The sequence below is a fragment of the Nicotiana attenuata genome, chromosome 8 (assembly GCF_001879085.1).
Source record: "Nicotiana attenuata strain UT chromosome 8, NIATTr2, whole genome shotgun sequence".
NCBI classification, from domain to species: domain Eukaryota; kingdom Viridiplantae; phylum Streptophyta; class Magnoliopsida; order Solanales; family Solanaceae; genus Nicotiana; species Nicotiana attenuata.
The window spans coordinates 35,982,768-36,005,045 of record NC_031996.1 but is presented as its reverse complement, the minus strand read 5'-3'; the positions used below and the strand labels follow the sequence as shown (position 1 = coordinate 36,005,045).

Here is a 22,278-nt window from a genome sequence, read left to right as displayed (position 1 = left end):
ACTAGAGATGTGTGACTATTTATAGTTTGGATCTTGTTATTTTGTAATAGGAAAAATTATGGTATTGGTAACTCAAATTATAAGTAAAATCCAATAAAATTTTCATAGTATCCGGTCAAAATATTTAACTTACGGCTTGTTTGGAAGGTTGTTACCTATTGTGTTGTATCGTATTATCACTTTAAATATAATGTTTGTTTTAATTGTTATTTAAATTTTATTGTATCATATCGTCAAATTCGTCGTTACGAAACGACGAATAGTGTCACTTTTTGTAACTACCGATTTGGTATGGCTATGTCATTACCTTATTTTTTTTCTCTCATCTTGTCCTTCCTTATTGTATTAAATAATTTTATTTTATCCTTTACCCTACCTTTTTATATAATAATTCTACCTCATACCTTAATTTTTTCTTTTTAATATTGCAAGTTTATGCTAAATATTATTGGTGCATGGCTTCATGAAACAACGACAAACAATACAATCTATCCAAATATTATATACATCGAAACCATACAATACAATATAAAACCTTACTAAACTAGACATAACAGCCATCCAAACAAGCTGTTAATTTCGATAACATATTTTGGTGTCTAATTTTGATACAGAAGTCTAAACAAGGCTTTTAGCCCTTTAACACCGTTATACTGAACGAAACATCAAACTCTATGCTTAATTCAAGTAAAAACAGGACAAACCTAGGACGCAACACCCCTAAAAATTAGGTACCAAGTAAAAACTAGAACAAATTTAGCTGACATTTTTCATTGAATTAAAATTGTAAATCTATTATTCCTCCCGTTCCAATTTATCTGACATACGAAAGAACGTCGTAAGTACTTTCTTATTTAGAAATAATTTAACTTTAAGCTTCTTATTTTACTTTTAATGAGATGATTTAGAGCCACACAAATGTCTATAACTTGTTCTAGAATACAAATTTCAAAAGTCTTTCTTAAACTCTCTATGCCGGTCAAGCAACACCACATCAATTAAAACGGAGGGAGTATTGTTGGTCACTTCTAAACACACAAAGCAAGAGAGAAATATTTTGCCTTCCGGGATCCTTCTTTCTTTAGTTTCCAATCAATGACTTAGGTAGCGTTCAGGGGCGGAGTCAGTGTTCTGGTTATGGGTTCGGCGAATCAATAACTTTGGTTAAAATCCTATATTTGTTTAGAACAATTTATAGTAATTATTTATAATTTAATAATTTAGAACCCAATAACTTAAAATGTTTAGAATTCCGAACCCCTTGAAATCCTAGCTCTACACTGGGAAGTTTATTTGAGGACAATTAGCTCATTCTTTAATGTTTTTTAAAGTTTAACTTTGTATTATAGTGATGACATATTTTGAAAAAATCATTTGGTAATGGAACTCTTTTATGTTTCTTTAAGAAAAGTCATTGCTGATCTTGGTGCAAGCCCAAGTGAACTTTGAGGCATGGTTGGACAATGACTCATTTAATAAGGAGAAATTTTCATAAAGCAATATAGTTTAGAGCCTAGTAACTATAGTTTGCCTAATTACCATTCGTAGCTACTGTTCAATTGTTACTAACTTGTATCACTTGTATTCAAATGTGCAACGTATACAACCTATGTCAATTGTATTTGTTTGCGTAATGAATAAAACATGTATCAACTCACCCACCGAATATATTATATATCAACTCTAACCAAGGTGAAATACAAAGGTGTATACAAAAGATACAACCTGTATCGACTGTATACATGGGTGTATATAAAGGATACAACCCGTATCAACCGTATTCAAACGCGTAAAGAATAAAATCAATGCTAAATACAGAAATACAAAAAAATAAAATGCTCTTGGAAAGAGTCAAACTCAAGACCTCCGCTAACTAAGTGGACGCTCTAACCAACTGAGCTACAAGAGCTTGTTGCTCTCTTATTTCAGTTCAAAATAATTAATTTTTTTTATGAATTTACTATAAAATTTAAATATAGCTACAAATGGTAAATTTGCTGAAAGTATAGCTACGAATGATAAATATAGTATATATATTTGACGTGCAGCGTAATTTTGCCTTTAATAAGTCAGCCCATCATGACCAGCCCAAACGGCCCATTTGCCACCTTTAAATTCTTGCACAGGAAGAAATTAAAGAGGCAGCACCAAGTGCAGCTTGGTGCAATTTCTGAGTTTATATGCAATCTCCTCATGCATAGGGATTCATGATTTGAACTTTATATATTTGGGTCCGGAATTCAATCAGATCCCATTTAATTTACTGAATTCAAAATCTATTATTTAATAAGGGAGCTCTTTAATATATATGTAGGGCTTAAGCCAAAGTTATTAGGTTCGGATGAACTCGTAACTCCTTCACTAAATCTACTCTTGTCCTCCACTAAATCCACTCTTGTCCTCATGCATGCTTTAGTAACATAATGATCGCCACGAACTCTTTTTTTTTTTTTAGGGGGGGGGGGGTAGGAAAATGGTTTGGTTGTTTGATAAAAGAAGAGTCATTTATGAGCTATGTACGAGGCAAAATGACAAGATTGAGTTAACACTTAGGACAATGAAAGAAAAAAGACAGTGAGGAGACAGACAAACTACGAGAGTAGTCGTTTCAGCTAGCTTTGAAATTGTCTCTTCCTGATAAAATTCAGATGCAGGAATTCTATTTAAATTCAATTAATCCAACACTAAAAAAAGATATAGAGGGGTACCAATTTGGCTTTAGGTGAATGATATTTTTGAGGGAGTCTTTGTGTATCACTTGATTTAAGTAGTTGATTTATTTTAGAAATTATATAGCTATTAAACATGTTAATTCCTCTCTCGGAAAAGACAAGGTGGCCAACATTTGAGTCAGTAAGCGCGTACCGGATTAGAACAATAACCAGACAATTTGTTATTCTTGACATTGTACTAGGAAGAACATGAACTAACTAGGACGATGGAACGAGAATTAGAGAAAATGTCTGCTTTCATATTGGAATAAGTTCACTCGCAATGTTGGATGTAATGTTTCTAATCCCTATTTGGTGCGAACTTTTAAGGAATGTGGGGATGAACAAGATCCAAATCCTTTAATCAGGGTCTTGGATAGAAATTTTTTTTGTAGAAAGTGTTTTTTCTTTAATGAGCCCTACGTAGTGCAAATCCAAAGTAGGTGGTCCAGCGTAGCGGTATCAATGAATATTTAAAAATCGACGAAATCGATCGAACCGTACCGTACCGACACTACAAAAAAAACGGGTAAATTGCGGAGGTTAAAATTGCAGTTTGCGGACGTTAGTAACCTCCGCTATTTGCTGTCACGGCGGTTGAGCAGCCCCCCGCAATAAGCATCGCCACTATTAATGTGCGGCAGATAAATGCGGGGGTTTCCCGAACCGCCGTGACAGCAAATAGCGGAGGTTTCTAACTTTCGCAAATTGCAATTTTAACCTTCGCAACTTCATGCGCGAATATAGATTTTTATTTTTAAAATTTAATTTGTTTTTGAGTGTGGGGTTGTAAACCCCCGCAATTTCTTATGTGTACACCATTAGGATCTATTCAATTTCTCTTTGGGGGTTTTAATTATCCCTATATATTTTTAAATATATTATAGAATTGATTTTTTATCATCAATTTGCCATACCCTTTCCCTAATATCAATTGAAATATTTATGCTTAAACCAAAACATTAAAATTAAAAAATATCAACATTTCATTAACCGTGAAAAATACTATGACAGAGTAGTATTAAATGTCATCAAGCTAAATTAGAACATCGTTAACCATCTGTATTAGTTAGCTATTACATTATCCTAATACATCCACTTCAATTAAAATGAATCTCAATGGCTATCACTGGGATTACTAGCGCCAGAAGATCTTCTTGCATCCATCGGTGAAACGGGTCCACTAGCCGCATCACTTGGCTGCAGCAAAAAGTAAAATAAAAATAAAAATACAAGTATTAAGAGGAATATCAGGAAACAAGTCATTGAGATAAAATATATGTTGTCTACTTAAACCAACAAAAAAGAATGAAACGGGATAAGGTACGAAGGCTCTAGTCTAAAAGGTAGACGGTATGCAACACGAATACAAAGAGAATAAAGAATTTGTTTAATTAGTGATACAACACTTATGGCAGAATTCATGTAGACTATTACTTCTTGCTTTTGAATTACTATCCTCTAACTTCGACCAGAATGTTCTGTTATACACAATTGTAAGAATGTTATACACTTATGACAGATTCTAGGTCATGATCTTGTTTGTCACTGGACTTAATCTTCATGAAAAATTCAACTAATCCTAATAAGTCAGTGACGAATGTGGGAACGGACATTTTAAATGTCTTAAAAGGAAAAGCACCACCAGTACATCAGAATAAAGATGCAATTAGTTGTGACGACCCAAAGGGTCATCACCTGTTTTTTCTCTTTTTCGCGCTTCCGAGGCCTTGAAAACCTCACTTTAAGTTGTCTCGATTTGCGTGCACAGTCCGGGCGCGTAGCTGGAAAGCTTAAATATGAATTCTGTATAAAAATTGATGAATTTTGATATTAATATGATTAAAGTTGACTTTGATCAACATTTTGGGTAAACGGGCCCGGACCCGTGATTTAACGGTCCCGGAGGGTCTGTAGGAAAATATGGGACTCGGGCGTATGCCCGGAATCGAAATCCGAGGTCCGAGCCCAAGAAATGAATTTTGTAAAAAAAATTGTTTTTCTGAAATTTATATGGAAATTTAAAACAAAAATGGATTAGAAAGCGTTGGTATCGGGCCCGTATTTTGGTTCCGGCGCCCGGTACAGGTCTTATATGTGGTTTAAGCGTTTCCTGTGAAATTTGGTCGAAATCGGACGTTGTTTGACTTGTTTCGGACCTAAATATCTAATAATGAAAGTTTAAGAAGTTTGATGAAAAAGTGATGATTTTGAGGTTTGATTCCTCGTTTATGACGTTATTTTGGCGATTTGATCGCATGGTTAAGTGCGTAGGATGTTGTTGAGTTAGTGTGTGTGTTTGGTTAGGAGCCCCGAGGGCTCGGGAGTGTTTTCGGAGGTGTTCGGGGTGGTTTTGGACTTAGGATGATAGCAGATTTTCTGCAATTTTTGCACAGGCATTCCCTTCTTCGCGTTCGCGGCCTTCAGCTCGCGTTCGCGATGCTTCCCAGGTTCCCTTCTTCGCGTTCACATCACAACTCTCGCGATCGCGTAAGCCAATTTCAGGACCCCCAGAAATTCCTTCTCCGCGTTCGCATTCCACAGTTCGCGAACGCGTAACTTCACCAGCTTCCTCATCGCGTTCCCATGGCTCTTCACGCGTTCGCGTATAACAATTTCTGGACCCCTCAGCTTTCCCCTTCGCGATCGCGTTTCCCCAATCACGAACGCGATGCCCTGTCCAGTTGCCCATCGCGAACGCAATCTCTCTCTCGCGAATGCGTAGGGCAAATTCGCCCAGTTATATTTTAAAGTTTTCAGAATCAAAACATACGGGTTTCACTCAAAATTCACACGAGCTCTCTACTTTCCCAAGCTCTAGGAGTCCATTGAAGCCCCCATTCTTCAAGACCACTTGGGTTAGTAAATCCCCACTTATTTCCTTCATTTTTCTTCATTAATTAGTGAATTTCTAAGCTTAAATCCCATGGATTGGGGTGGAAATTGGGGGAAATGGGTAGAATTAGGGCTTTTCAATTTTCTTTGATTTAGACCTCGTTTTGGGGTCGAATTTGGAAACAAATTGTATATTCGGGCTCGTGGGAGAATGGGTGATATGAAATTGGTTCGAACCTCGAGTTTTGACCAAGCGGGCCCGGGGGCAATTTTGGAATTTTTGGAAGAAAGGTTGGTAATCTATATTTAGGCATTGGGTTTGATTTGTTTAGCTATTATTGATACTATAAAGTCGTTATTTCATAGATTTGATTGAGTTGGAGCCGAATTCGAGAGGGAAAGCGGTCGTTGTGGATTGATTTAGCCGTGGAAGTTGAGGTAAGTGTTTGATCTAACTTTGGCTTGAGGGAATAGGATTAGAGTATTATTTGCTAATTGCTAATTGTCGAGTACGGTGTATAGGCATGGTGACGAGTATCTATACACTGGTGTCTAGCATGACCGTGAGTCCTTATTTGTGCTTATTCTAATTTTGTTGTGACTCTCCCTTGTGTAATCGATGGTTTCTATATAATGTGAAGGGTATGAAAAAGAATTATGATTTGTGAATTCTTTGGAGCATTGGCTAGAATGATAAAGTAATTATTGAGTAAGAAATGAAAGAAAGAGAAAGAAATGTGATTATTCCCTTGCCGGGCTGTATTCGTATAGTGATTATCTCCCTTGCCGGGATGTGAAAGTTATTGTTGTTGTTTCCTTGCCGGGATTTAACTGTTTACTTGTGTTTCCCTTGCCGGGATTTCTATTACTGTTTGTCTATCCCCTCGCCCCATTGGTTGTGATTGTTGCTTGGGTGAGGAAGAGTGATAAAGCACGAAGATTGATGCCGTGCACCATTTGTGTTGAGGATATGTTAATGCACGAAGGGACATTCCGTGCCATGTTTTGATTATTAATGCACGAAGGAACATTCCGTGCCATGTTTTGATTATTAATGCACGAAGGAACATTCCGTGCCATGTTTTGATTACTAATGCACGAAGGGTCATTCCGTGCCATGATATGAGTGTTTATGTGAGGGAAAGCACGAAGGATGGTGCCGTGCAACTGTTGTTTTATTTCTACTCTCGTTGACATTGTAGTTGTACCGTTTCATTCCTTATTTATTGATTTTGTATTCTAGACTGTTACAGCCCCTACAGCATGCTCCCCTCCCTCTTGACTGGTTAATTTCTGTATTCTTTTTTTCTATTGCAAATATATATATTGAACCGCACAGGTTTGTTTGGTAGTCCGGTCTAGCCTCGTCACTACTTCGCCGGGGTTAGGCCAGGCACTTACCAGCACATGGGGTCGGTTGTGCTGATGCTACACTCTGTGCATCTTTTTGCACAGATTTCGGAGCCGGAGCAGCTTTGGACAGCAGTAGGAGTTTTGGGAGCTGACTTCAGTCCAGAGATCCCGAGGTAGCCTTGCTGGCGTCCGCATGGCCCGGAGTCTCTTCTATCTTTACTTTAGTTTGTTATCCTTTGTACCGGGACAAACAGAATTATGTTTTTATTCAGACGTTGTATTTAGCATTCTCTAGACATTCGTGAGCTTGTGACTCCAGTTCTTGGGTAGAGGATTCTGTTAAACTTCCGCATTTTCTTCAGTTAATTATATATTGAAACTTCCGCTTTATCATATTATGTTTTGAGTTTATTAAATGATCGATAATTGCTAAAAGAAGTGAATTAAGTTGGCTTGCCTAGCTTCTATTAGTAGGCGCCATCACGACTCCCGAGGGTGGGAAATCCGGGTCGTGACAAGTTGGTATCAGAGCACTAGGTTACATAGGTCTCACGACATACGGACACACTTAGTAGAGTCTGAGGGATCGGTACGGAGACGTCTGTATTTATCCCCCAGAGGCTACAGAGTTAGGAAAATTTCACTTTTGTTCTTTCTTGTCGTGCGATTCTGTTTCTCAATACTGATTGTCTTTCTACTTTGTTCTTTCGCATATGGCGAGAACACGTGCTTCCTCTTCTACCGCGCAGCAGCCCGAGCCCCCAGCAGCAGCTCCTACGAGGGGCAGAGGGCGAGGCCGAGGCCGTGCCAGAGGCCGAGGCAGGGGCAGAGCTCAGCCCCGTGCAGCAGCCCCAGAGGTGGAGCCTCATGTTGATTATGATGAGGAGGTTCCAGCCCCAGCAGCTCCGGTGGGCCCAGCTCAGGTCCTAGAGGGGTTTATAGCCACCCCAGTTCTTCAGGACGCTTTGGTCAGGTTGGTAGGCTTTATGGAGAGCGTCTCTTGCGCGGGTTTGCTTCCAGTAGCACCAGCCACTTCTCAGGCTGGAGGAGGGGTTCAGACTCCTGCTACACGTACTCCGGAGCAGGTAGCTCCCCAGGCTCAGGTTTCAGTGGTTCAGCCAGCTGTGGCAGTTCAGCCGGGTATTGTGACTCAGACCGGCGATGGAGTGGCTATGTCCGCAGATGCTTTGTAGAGGCTGGATAGGTTCACCAAGCTCTTCACCACCACATTCAGCGGTGCTTCGACAGAGGACCCCCAGGATTTCTTATATAGCTGCCATGAGGTTATTCGGACTATGGGTATTGTGGAGACAAATGGGGTCGACTTCGCCACCTTTCATCTATCTAGATCCGCCAAGACTTGGTGGAGGGACTATTGTTTAGACAGGCCAGTAGGGTCGCCATCCCCGACTTGGGACCAGTTTGCAGAGTTGTTTTTGGAGAAGTTTCTCCCAGTTACTCAGCGAGAGGCTCTTCGCAGGCAATTCGAGCGCCTCCAGAAGGGCTCTATGACAGTCACTCAGTATGAGACCCGGTTCATTGATCTAGCACGCCATGCTATTGTTATACTCCCCACCGAGAGAGAGGGTGCGGAGGTTTATTGATGGATTGATTCAGCCGATCTGTCTCCAGATGGCTATGGGAGCTGGGAGTGAGATTTCTTTTTAGGAGGCGGCCAATGCGGCCCGTAGGGTTGAGATGGCTCTTGCACGGGGAGGTGGGCATGGGTCAGATAAGAGGCCCCGTCATGCAGGTAGGTTCAGTGGTACCTCGACTGGAGGTAGGGATTCTTATGGTAGAGGCCATCCTCCGAGGCCCTTTCAGTCAGCTCTCCAGGTCTCTCATGGTACTTCAGATGGTCGTGGTTCTCAGCCGCATTATTCTGACCAGCAGCTTCACAGTTCCCCCATCAGCACCCATCAGTGCCCCACCACTTCAGAGTTTTCGGGGTGGACATTCAGGTCGACAGGGTCAGCAGTCTCAGCAGCCGAGGGCTTGTTACGGTTGCGGTGACCCGGGTCACATTGTTAGATTTTTCCCTCGAGCTTCGGGTAGTTCCCAGCAGCAGGGTCATCGCCCCATGATTCAGGCACTAGGTGATCCACAGGCCACCTAGCCAGCTAGAGGCCGGGGTAGAGGTCATAGAGGTGGAGGTAGAGATCATAGAGGTGGAGCTCGGACCGCCAGAGATAGAGGCCAGCCAGCAGCCGACTGTTCCAGAGATGTGGTTCAGCAAGGTGGGGCCCAGTCCCCGGTGTTATGCTCTTCCAGCCAGGCAAGAGGCTGAGTCTTCAATACTTATTCAAGCAAAAGGAGTTGAATTTGAGGCAGAGGAGATGGTTGGAGTTATTGAAAGATTATGATGTTACTATTTTGTATCACCCGGGGAAGGCCAATGTGGTGGCCGATGCATTGAGTAGAAAGCCCGTCAGCATGGGTAGTCTTGCTTATATTCCGGTCAGCCAGAGACCGCTTGCTTTGGATATTCAGGCCTTGGCCAATCGATTTTTGAGGTTGGATATTTTTGAGCCTAGCAGAGTGTTAGCTTGCACGGTCGCTCGTTCTTCATTATTGGAGCGTATCCGTGATCGGCAGTTTGATGATCCCCATTTGTGTGTCTTGAGAGACACGGTGCAGCGAGGAGGTGCCACGAAGGTGACCTTAGATAGCGATGGTGTTTTGAGATTGCAGGGGCGAGTTTGTGTGCCCAATGTTGATGGGATTCGAGAGCTGATCTTAGCGGAGGCCCACAGTTCTCGGTATTCTATTCACCCGGGCGCCGCGAAGATGTATCAGGATCTGAGGCAGCATTATTGGTGGCGCAGGATGAAGAAAGATATTGTTGCATACGTGGCTCGATGTTTGAACTGTCAGCAGGTTAAGTATGAGCATCAGAGGCCTGGTGGTTGGTTTCAGAGGATTGAGCTTCCCGAGTGGAAGTGGGAGAGAATTACCATGGATTTCGTTACCGAACTTCCGTTGACTCGGAAGAAGTTTGATGCGATATGGGTTATTATTGATAGGCTGACCAAGTCAGCACATTTCATTCCTGTGGCAGTCTCCTATTCATCCGAGAGGTTAGCTGAGATTTATATCCGGAAGATTGTTCGCCTTTATGGTGTGCCGGTATCTATCATTTCGGACCGGGGTACGCAGTTTACCTCGCGTTTCTGGGGTGCAGTTCAGCGAGAGTTGGGCACACGGGTTGAGTTGAGCACAGCGTTCCATCCTCAGACGGACGGTCAGTCCGAGCGGACTATTCAGATTTTGGAGGATATGCTCCGGGCTTGTGTTATCGACTTTGGAGGTTCGTGGGATCAGTTCTTGCCCTTAGCGGAGTTTGCCTACAACAACAGCTACCAGTCCAGCATTCAGATGGCTCCATATGAGGCGTTGTATGGTAGGCGATGTCGGTCTCTAGTTGGATGGTCTGAGCCGGGAGAGGCTCGATTATTGGGTACAGATTTAGTTCAGGAGGCCTTGGATAAGGTCAAGATCATTCAGGACAGGCTTCGTTCGGCTCAGTCGCGGCAAAAGAGTTATGCAGATCGTAAGGCTCGAGATGTAGCTTTCATGGTTGGTGAGCGGGTATTGCTTCGAGTGTCGCCTATGAAGGGCGTGATGAGATTTGGGAAGAAGGGCAAGCTTAGCCCTAGGTTCATTGGCCCGTTTGAGATTCTCGATCGTGTGGGAGAGGTGGCTTATAGACTTGCCTTGCCGCCTAGCTTGTCAGTCGTACATCCAGTGTTTCATGTGTCCATGCTTCGGAGGTATCACGGCGATCCAGCCCACGTGTTAGATTTCAGCACTGTCCAGTTGGACAAGGATCTGTCTTATGAGGAGGAGCCGGTAGCTATCCTAGACCGGCAGGTTCGACAGTTGAGGTCGAAGAGTTTTCCTTCAGTGCGTGTTCAGTGGAGAGGTCAGCCTCCAGAGGCATCGACTTGGGAGTCCGAGTCTGATATGCGGAGCCGTTATCCTCATCTTTTTCCTGACTCAGGTACTTCTTTCTTTTGTCCGTTTGAGGACGAACGGTTGTTTTAGAGGTGGAGAATGTGACGACCCAAAGGGTCATCACCTGTTTTCTCTCTTTTCCGCGCTTTCGAGGCCTTGAAAACCTCACTTTTAGTCGCCTCGATTTGCATGCGCAGTCCGGGCGCGTAGCCGGAAAGCTTAAATATGAATTATGTGTAAAAATTGATGAATTTTGATATTAATATGATTAAAATTGACTTTGGTCAACATTTTGGGTAAATGGGCCCGGACCCGTAATTTGACGGTCCCCGAGGGTCCGTAGGAAAATATGCGACTCGGGCGTATGCCCGGAATCGAAATCCGAGGTCCCGAGCCCGAGAAATGAATTTTTTAAAAGAAATTGTTTTTCTGAAATTTATATGGAAATTTGAAACAAAAATGGATTAGAAAGCGTTGGTATCGGGCCCGTATTTTGGTTCTGGCGCCCGGTACAGGTCTTATATGTGGTTTAAGCGCTTCCTGTGAAATTGGTCGAAATCGGACGTCGTTTGACGTGTTTCGGACCTAAATATCTAATAATGAAAGTTTAAGAAGTTTGATGAAAAAGTGATGATTTTGAGGTTTGATTCCTCGTTTATGACGTTATTTTGGCGATTTGATCGCACGGTTAAGTTCGTAGGATGTTGTTGCGTTAGTGTGTGTGTTTGGTTAGGAGCCCCGAGGGCTCGGGAGTGTTTTCGGAGGTGTTCGGGGTGGTTTTTGGACTTAGGATGATAGCAGATTTTCTGCAATTTTTGCACAGGCATTCCCTTCTTCGCGTTCGCGGCCTTCAGCTCGCGTTCGCGATGCTTCCCAGGTTCCCTTCTTCGCGTTCGCATCACAACTCTCGCGATCGCGTAAGCCAATTTCAGGACCCCCAGAAATTCCTTCTTCGCGTTCGCATTCCACAGTTCGCGAACGTGTAACTTCACTAGCTTCCTCATCGCGTTCGCGTGGCTCTTCACGCGTTCCCGTATTACAATTTCTGGACCCCTCAGCTTTCCCCTTCGCGATCGCGTTTCCCCAATCGCGAACGCGATGCCCTGTCCAGTTGCCCATCGCGAACGCGATCTCTCTCTCGCGAATGCGTAGGGCAAATTCACCCAGTTATATTTTTAAGTTTTCAGAATCAAAACATACGGGTTTCACTCAAAATTCACACGAGCTCTCTTTTTCCCCAAGCTCTAGGAGTCCATTGAAGCCCCCATTCTTCAAGACCACTTGGGTTAATAAATCCCCACTTATTTCCTTCATTTTTTTTCATTAATTAGTGAATTCCTAAGCTTAAATCCCATGGATTGGGGTGGAAATTGGGGAAAATGGGTAGAATTAGGGCTTTTCAATTTTCTTTGATTTAGACCTTGTTTTGGGGTCGAATTTGGAAACAAATTGTATATTCGGGCTCGTGGGGGAATGGGTGACATGAAATTAGTTCGAACCTCGAGTTTTGACCAAGCGGTCCCAGGGGCGATTTTGGAATTTTTGGAAGAAAGGTTGGGAATCTATATTTAGGCATTGGGTTTGATTTGTTTAGCTATTATTGATACTATAAAGTCGTTATTTCATAGATTTGATTGAGTTGGAGCTGAATTCGAGAGGGAAAGCGGTCGTTGTGGATTGATTTAGCCGTGGAAGTTGAGGTAAGTGTTTGATCTAACTTTGGCTTGAGGGAATAGGATTAGAGTATTGTTTGCTAATTGCTAATTGTCGAGTACGGTGTATAGGCATGGTGACGAGTATCTATACACTGGTGTCTAGCATAACCGTGAGTCCTTATTTGTGCTTATTCTAATTTTGTTGTAACTCTCCCTTGTGTAATCGATGGTTTCTATATAATGTGAAGGGTATGAGAAAGAATTATGATTTATGAACTCTTTGGAGCGTTGGATCGAATGATAAAGTAATTATTGAGTAAGAAATGAAAGAAAGAGAAAGAAATGTGATTATTCCCTTGCCGGGCTGTATTCGTGTAGTGATTATCTCCCTTGCCGGGATGTGAAAGTTATTGTTGTTGTTCCCTTGCCGGGATTTAACTGTTTACTTGTGTTTCCCTTGCCGGGATTTCTATTACTGTTTGTCTATCCCCTCGCCCCATTGGTTGTGATTGTTGCTTGGGTGAGGAAGAGTGATAAAGCACGAAGGTTGATGTCGTGCACGATTTGTGTTGAGGATATGTTAATGCACGAAGGGACATTCCGTGCCATGTTTTGATTATTAATGCACGAAGGAACATTCCGTGCCATGTTTTGATTATTAATGCACGAAGGAACATTCCGTGCCATGTTTTCATTATTCATGCACGAAGGAACATTCCGTGCCATGTTTTGATTACTAATGCACGAAGGGCCATTCCGTGCCATGATATGAGTGTTTATGTGAGGGAAAGCACGAAGGATGGTGCCGTGCAACTGTTGTTTTATTTCTACTCTCGTACACATTGTAGTTGTACCGTTTCATTCCTTATTTATTGATTTTGTATTCTAGACTGTTACAGCCCCTACAGCATGCTCCCCTCCCTCTTGACTGGTTAATTTCTGTATTCTTTTTTTTCTATTGCAAATATATGTATTGAACTGCACAGGTTTGTTTGGTAGTCCGGTCTTGCCTCGTCACTACTTCGCCGGGGTTAGGCCAGGCACTTACCAGCACATGGGGTCGGTTGTGCTGATGCTACACTCTGTGCATCTTTTTGCACAGATTTCGGAGCCGGAGCAGCTTTTGGACAGCAGTAGGAGTTTTGGGAGCTGACTTCAGTCCAGAGATCCCGAGGTAGCCTTGCTGGCGTCCGCATGGCCCGGAGTCTCTTCTATCTTTACTTTAGTTTGTTATCCTTTGTACCGGGACAAACAGAATTATGTTTTTATTCAGACGTTGTATTTAGCATTCTCTAGACGTTCGTGAGTTTGTGAATCCAGTTCTTGGGTAGAGGATTCTGTTAAACTTTCGCATTTTCTTCAGTTAATTATATATTGAGACTTCCGCTTTATCATATTATGTTTTGATTTTATTAAATGATCGATAATTGCTAAAAGAAGTGAATTAAGTTGGCTTGCCTAGCTCCTATTAGTAGGCTCCATCACGACTCCCGAGGGTGGGAAATTCGGGCCGTGACATTAGTCCAACGTTATTCAAGACTATGAATTTAGCTACTGTTTCTACGAAATTAAGGCATTCAACATATCCTTTGAACAAAGAAATATGAATCATTTGGTTTTCTGCAGGTTTGAGGGCTGACTTGAAGTAAAATTGTGTAATACTAGCTGGTTTTAGAGCTGAAATTGACATGTATGAAAAATAAAATTGCACAATACACCAAAAATAAAAGAACTTAGCACTAACCGTTGTAGGAGGAGATGCAAAAATCCCAGCAAATTGTTCTGGTATTGACCCTTCCTTCATTATCATGTACGCTTTGAGAGTATGCATCAATTGATTGTACTTCTCTTGGCATCCAGAAGAAGAACATCCAACATTATTACTCACAATTCTTATATTACCAAGACGAAGATTTGTCTCTTTGAAAGTATTGCTTGGAGTAGCTCCTAATCCCAAACATCTCACCCTTTCAAGATGCTCTTTGCCTAGCACCTTACCAACAACATCATTTGGAGAAATTTCAGACTCATCCACTGTACTTTCACTCACTGCTAGCTCAATTTTTTCCTAAACACAATACACGTCAAAAAAATCTAAGCCAACATCATACAGTTGAAACAACCTTGAAAGCAACAGTTGAAGCCTTCAACTGTTTCTCACAACAGATCATAAAATTTTGAGTGTGGATTAATTTGATCAAAGTAGTAGAAAAGAAAGTTGGTTTTACAAATCATTGGTACTATTATATATAGGGAAGAGTAGAGTTTTAGGTATTAATGGAGAATATTCTTGGACCTGTTGTTAAGGAGCTACAGTTGCCTCCAGGATTCAGCAAATGATGCAGGTGTAATGGTCTTATATTGTAACTTACACATATTTCTTTTGCCTCCTTATTTACATATGATCCATTTTTTTTCGTATGTGTAGCAAGATAAAGTTGTGCTCGTCCAGGCTTACTCCCTATCTCAGCTATCTATGTATGAAAATAAAAATAAGTCAGAATAGTCTAATTAAAGTAAAAGAAATAGATACAATATCTAAAATTTAAATAGTAAATTAAGGTAAATAATGTGACATCTTTCACCATTTCAGCCCTTCTTCTAGAATTAGGTTTGGAGTCACCGGTGTGTGGAACCATTTGTTTCTTCCGATTTTCGGCATTTCTTTTACACATGTTCTAACAATAAGATATATTTCAGTCAATTATATAAATGAATAATCATATTTTTATGCATTTCAATGTGACGTTTCAGAAAAATACCTGAGTTTCTTCTTTATAACGGTAGTTCACAAAGGAAGTCCATTGATCCCGAGTAATACCTACCGGAACATTATCCATAATCTCATCTTTAGTTTTAAGTGGGTCTTTAAACTCATACCACAACTTCTGCCTACTTGCAGTCCACTTCTTTGAAATAGAGCAATAAACATATCCTCATGCAACTTCCTCAATGGTCATAAAACATAAATGAGACTTCAAAAATAAATTTTGGTTAGTTTATCTTTTATATACAAATATAAAAATAAAAGACAAAATAGAGATATAGTTATAAAGATATAGAACTTATACCTTTATAATGTTATTAAAGCAGTCGTTAAAGTATGACTTAGGCATATCCGACCATTTATCAAAGCCAATTGGAAATATGGTACAGTCAGTTGCTAAAAGGCCACATACACCTGCAAGAAGGCCTTGTGTTTCGCCAATCGGATCCAAGCAATCAAACTCCACCACAACACGTTCTCCCTGAGGTAAACTTAATGCTTCTCTAGTCTTGAATTTTAGCATTTTGGTATCTCCATGTGAATCTTTAATAAATAAAAATAAAAGGAAAAAAGTGAAGGTAAGAGATATGGTATAAAGAGGTCTTTTTGATAATTTAACCATTCCAACAGGTTAGCCAAGTGTTAAGTTCTGAAGCTATGGTTAATTCTGGATCCATCATTCCATGAGTATTTCTGTTTATTGAAAATGACACAACATGTTGAAGGAAGCAGAGAAAGCCAATTCACATTAACCTTAAAATTCACATCTGATACAAGTAAAATTGACTGAAGACACTCCATAATGTGGATCTAACAAAGATAATTGTGAAATCAAATAATATTATACACCAGAGACAGAGACAAATGCAGGGAACAAGCAAAAAGTGTCCATGGACCATTAGCAACAAACAGACAAACTAAGATAGAGTAAAAGAAAACTAAAAGATAACAGATATGAAATTAACTACATTGAGGAATATCAATAATGCATTCAAAGACAGTAAACATCTCTATACCAAAAAAAAAGGAAAATGAGTAGAGCTAAGCCATTATCCTTCAGTGACCAGAGAAATAATTTTGACTTCACACTCCCAAAAGCCATCTGAGGCACATGTCAATGTCCCAACTTTAAAATCCCAACTCTAAAACTGGTGGTTGGGTTCCTGCTGCTCTTGTCCTGGGTTAGTAATTAAATCCCTCTCATTGCATATATATAATCAACAAGTATATAGCATTTTCATTTGTCAATAGCTAGTTATATAAATTTCTTCATAACAGCTAAAGAGTTTAGCTACGAAACATCAATATTTCTCATGTTTAAAACATATACTAGCCAGCTCTTATTAGCAAAACTTAACACTTCTTTAGCAAAACCAACAGGTTAGCCATTCAAGAATATAGGGAGATGAAGGCAGCATCTTCAAGTTCAAATATAAACAACTTGATTGAAGACCTAGAAGAACTCCATATTCTCCAGATCATTTAGAAAGATTGCCAGATAGGAAACATACAAGATAGGAAGCATACAAGAAACAGGAAGTAACCTAGTCCTTGCTTGAATCTAGCAAATAGTAACAGCCACACATAGGAGCAGATAGGTGAAGCAGCAACAGATGTACATCAGTCCTACAGAAGATGCATTGGACAAGTGCAAATAGATCCACTCACACCCCATGGGAAAACGAACTTTTGTTACTTAATGGAAGTAGAAATAACCAGAAATATCAGATAAAATTCAACAGATATGCCAAGAGCCACAATTAGACTCTAAAGTCCTATACAGCAACGAAAGGATAATGATTATCTATTCCATCGACAGTCCAATGATGTGAAGACACACGTTTAGCACGCGTATTGGATGTTGCTTGTGCTGGTGTGGGATTAATTGGAGGTTGAAATGAAGGAGCTGTCTGTCCCGTGGCCTGAAATGAAGGAGTTGTCTGTCCCATGGCCTGAAATGAAGGAGTTGGCAGTGTTGTGGCCTAAAATGAAGCGGTTTGCTGTCTTGTGGGTTGAAATGAAGGAGTTGGTAGTGATGTCGCCTGAAAAGAAGGAGTCGGCTGAATGCAAGGAGTTGTCTGCCCCATGGCCTGAAATGAAAGAGCTTGCTGTCTTGGCTGTGTTGTGGCCTGAAATGAAGCGGTTTGCTATCTTGTGGGTTGAAATGAAGGAGTTGGTAGTGATGTCGCCTGAAAAGAAGGAATCGGCTGAATGCAAGGAGTTGTCTGCCCCATGGCCTGAAATGAAAGAGCTTGCTGTCTTGGCTGTGTTGTGGCCTGAAATGAAGCGGTATACTGTCTTGTGGCTTGAAATGAAGGAGATGGTAGTGATGTTGCCTGACATGAAGGAGTTGGATGTGATGTAGTCGGGAATGAATGAGCCAATAGTGATGTCATATCTGGTGCCACATCAGTAGATTGTGAAGAAGACGCTGATTGAACTGACTTTTGTAAGTTCTGGAAACGTTTGGTCTTCGGCATATCTGCAATCAACAAAAAAATTAATAAGTAATAAAAATAAAAAATACTAAATACAAAATAAAGTACATATATGTAGAAGAAAAAAACAAACATACAAGGATACAGGAAAATTTACACGCCTATTCAGACATATGCTCATCTATTGCAATTTGGATATTCTCATAAGCATCATCAAAAAATTGTTCAAGTTCTTGTTGCTGGTATGGTTGATTCTCATATATTTCATTTTCATCAACCTCTCCTATAAATCTCTCGGCTTTAGATGTACAGCGACACTCCATTCTTTATCCGTTTCATCATCAACATAGTAAATCATATTTGCTTGAGATGCTTCAGTGTAAGGATCATCATCCTCACGATCACCAATATGAATCAATCTAGAAAAATTGACACAATTAAAATTCCAAGCATCTCTTTTGAACCCTCTATTCCGAGTAGTGTCTGCATGGCATTTGAAGAGCACGACTGTGAATCGATAATAATTAAGCTCAATAATATCTTCTAACTTCCCATAGTATGGCAAGTCTGCTTGCCTTGAAAATATTACTCCTACTACAACAAACAAAGATATAATTTTTGCATAAGTACAACACTTACAAAAAAGGCCATCAAAAGAGAATTGCAAGAACTAACCAGAAAATTATCTTTTTTCTCAAGAATAACCAGATTTTTTCTTTCAGTTTCTTCTTCTACTTGTTCTTATGCAATGTCAATGTGCAAATTGAATGATAGCTTCTAACCCCCCCCCCCCACACACACGCACCCCACACACACAAAGGGTAGCAAAAGAGAGTTGCAAAAACTAACCAGAAAATCTTCTTTTTCTCAGGGTGAAAACAGATTAACACAAAAAAGTGATTACAAATAACAGTTTTGGATAAGAAAACATATAGAAGATGGATAGATCTAACCTTTGAAAAAGAGAAATTAAGCTCTGATAGGTCCATTGCGGCGCAGCAGAAGAAAATTGTAACGAATGGAAATGAAGAAAATAGGCCCTAGTTTAGAATAATTACACTTGAGTCCCAAAAATAGTTGTTGCATTGATGTTTTACCCCGAAGTTAGCTTTTTGCACTTTTTCCCCTGTTCTTTAAATACCTGTTATGATTATTTTCAAAGACATGTTGAATGAAAATTGAGTCTTTTCCTTTCTCTGCATTTCATTTCTTCTTTTTAGTTCTTGTTTTCCATTTCCATGAGGATTCCAACCTGGGAATCGTTACAATTGGTATCTGAGCCGACGATTCTCGGCTGTTCATCTATGTTAATGGAAGATAGACAGAAAACTATGAATTTCGGCGGAGCTCAAAATCAATTAGAGCAACAGATCCAAGCTTTTATGGATAGATCAAACAAAAAAATTCAGCATTTAGAAGAACGATATCATCATCTATCCAGGACCTTCCATAGTTCATCAAATCCGTATGAGGTTCAAAGAACGGAGAGTGAGCAGCGGGTTTCCGATGACCCGTACGCAAATCATCAGTATTTCAATGCAAATACAGATTGTTATTGATGATCCTCTGGGGTTGAGCATTACTATGAAAATCCTTTTGCATACACTTATTCTCATCCGTATTACAGTCCAGACCTGAGTTCCAATTCCCATGGCATTGAGTATTACCATGGTGACTCGTATTCGTACTCTCCTTAGGTTCCATATGCTTATCAGGTTAACATTACAAATTCGGGTTTCTATTATGTTCAATTCGGGGATGGTTCGGTGGTGTCCATGACTGCCGCTGGGCTACAGAACTTGCACAAGTCTGGTTATGGGTATTTTGAGAACAAAATACAGGAAATTGATTACCCGTTGTCACACCTCCTTTTTTACACACCTACCCCGAAAGGTAATGTATAAGGGAGTTTTTCCATTTAAAGTAACATTATTCTAAATGGGATTATTTATTTATTTTTAGAGTCGCCACTTGGGATAGGATTAGCTTCTGGTGTCCCAAGTCACCGGTTTAATTTAAATCCCAAATCGAGGAAAAATTCGACTTCCCAATTGGAGTCTGCGAACCAGAAATTCTGAATAAGGAATTCTGTTGACCCGAGGGAAGGTGTTAGGCATCCCCAGATCCCGTGGTTCTAGCACGTTCGCTTAAATTATTATAAATGGCTAAAATCTAATTTTGTACATGTTCAAACCTATAGTGCAATTTTATAAATTTGTTTAACCGCTTTTAATTAATTTTTTATGAAGGTGAACGCCGTTTAAGAGCGTGTTTTTGGATCACGTCACATGAAATGCACCCGGATCCTCGACACCTCTTATTCAACGTTTTGGGATTTGGATTTGGGTCGCATGAAATGCATACCCAAGTTTAGGAAGGTAATATTATTAAAACAACGCGCCTAAAGCAACTACGCGTTTTTAACTTTGCGAGGGCCAAGGAAATTCGCTAAATGGCGCGCCTCGATTTCTAAGGATTTAAAATTAATTAAATGAGGGCCATGTATTTTAGAGATTTTATTTGGCACGGCACACCTCGATTTTAATTTTTCAAAAGGGACTTGAACTAAACTTTGGAAGGCTATAAACTATGTCTTACCTAATATGGCACGCCTCAAGCAAGCTACGATATTCATTTTTAATAACTAATTCTGAGATTATTGTAAAATCAATCATTGACTTATTGCGGAGAAAAGATAGGGCTTTAGCTAATAACATTTAAATCAATTATATGCAAATCATTATCCAAAGATAAGACATCAATTACAATTAATCATTATAACCTATCGCGCAACCCATTATTCTTCCTAATCTGCGTTTTTAAAGCAATAGATGGACTCACCCATTATCAATACCAAAATACCAATAACTCTGTTCTAAATTTTCCAAATCAGATGAGACCAAAAGTAGAATAAAGATTCAATATCATATTGAGTCCATTTTCTATAAACGTTGGGATGATATTCATAAGTGACACATCAAGCAATCAAACAGAACGGAGAGTTATTTAATCAACGGGAAAAGCAGATCAAGTAATGCAATTCCAATTGAACACAAAATTTTTGTCCTTAAGGTACCACAAGCAAGCAAGAATCCACTCCAATCTTTTCATTCAAACATCATATGAGAACAATATAAACTAAAATCGAGAAAAAGGGAAAGAATCGACCTCTGTTATTTCAACGAAACTTGACTTCGCTACATGACCATAAACGGAACCTCAAACGGAGATCGGCTGCAACTTCGAACCTTCGCCAAAATAAAACCTGAACGTCGATCTCACAAACTTGAACGAAGAAACGAAGCAAGGGCAGTAAACGAGATTCACAAACGGAATTCAAAGCTGGANCAAAACCTCTTAACAATGATTGAGCATCTAGGCTACATCCAATATACTCTGAACTACTGAAAAAAAAAAAGAATAAATTTGGATTGCTAGGATCATCTAGCTCTTCAAATCCAAAGTCTTCGAAATCAACCCGGAAAAATCATACGGCCACCAAAAGCTCTCTTCTCTCTCTTCAAAGGGCGATCAAATCCCCACACCGACGACTGCCCTTCATGGCCTCCACGGCCGGCGGCCAGCCTCCTCCTGAGGTTGGTCCGTCGACTGCCTCCCCCACTCAGCCGTTACCAACCTCTACAAACCCTAATCCACCTAAAACAAATGCGAATTTATTAAACCCCACTGTCAAAAATACGCCCATGCAAACCCTAGCTACGTTACCATTGAAATCAGTTGAGTTCTTTCATGGAGAACCAGTTATGAAGTGGAAGAAACAAGATAAACGAAGCAAGGGCAGTAAACGAGATTCACAAACGGAATTCAAAGCTGGACTCGTTGGTGGCTGCTGATGGTGTTTTCGGGTTTTCGCTCGTTTTTCCGGCGAGCTGCCGGGGGAGGAAGATGAAGAGAGCAGCAGCTGATTTTCAAGGTTTGGCGAGTTATGGTTAACGGGAAGAAACTGTGGTCGTTTTTTTTGTATTGATGTTGAAGAAACAAAATCAGAAACGGGGAGGGGAAGGTTGAAGACGGTGGTTCAGGGGGTTGGGGTCCTGTATTGCGGCGCTAGTCAGGTCTCCAGCTTTTGGCGTTCTTTTTATCCGTGTTTTTGTGGTGTAGGTAGTATTATATAGGGTAGGGATTAGGTTAGGGGTATGGGCCTAGGAACTATGGGCTAGGGATTTTGGGCCAAAGATTAAAAAAAATGGACTATAAGATTTATAAAAACGGGATAAACCAACCTAAAACTAATTCTTTCTTCTAAAATTATGTACAATTATAATATAAAAATATAAATTTAATTTTAATTAATTGAACTAAACTATAAAACATAAAACTATTTTTTTTTTGTGTTTTCAAGATTATAAAAATAAAGATAGGGTACTATTTTTTTGTAATTTTTTTTTAAGATTAAAAATGACTATAAAATATTAATAAACCTATTTTTTTTATAATTTTTTATTTTCTTGTAATAAAATAAAGTAAAATAGTAAAAATTAGTTGAAATGAGGATATTAGACCTAAATTAAATATTTACATGCTAAAATGAGTAAAATTTCGGG

At 40.1% G+C, this 22,278-nt stretch overlaps 1 protein-coding gene across 1 annotated transcript; it reads right to left on the bottom strand.

Annotated features, from left to right (window-relative positions):
- Window positions 14,180-15,798, bottom strand: LOC109231656. The gene is made up of 6 exons (XM_019397302.1): window positions 15,580-15,798; window positions 15,271-15,414; window positions 15,094-15,186; window positions 14,881-14,982; window positions 14,253-14,576; window positions 14,180-14,185 (listed from the first exon to the last, which is right to left on the bottom strand). The coding sequence occupies exons 1-6, from the start codon at window positions 15,796-15,798 to the stop codon at window positions 14,180-14,182; spliced, it is 888 nt and encodes a 295-aa protein (XP_019252847.1).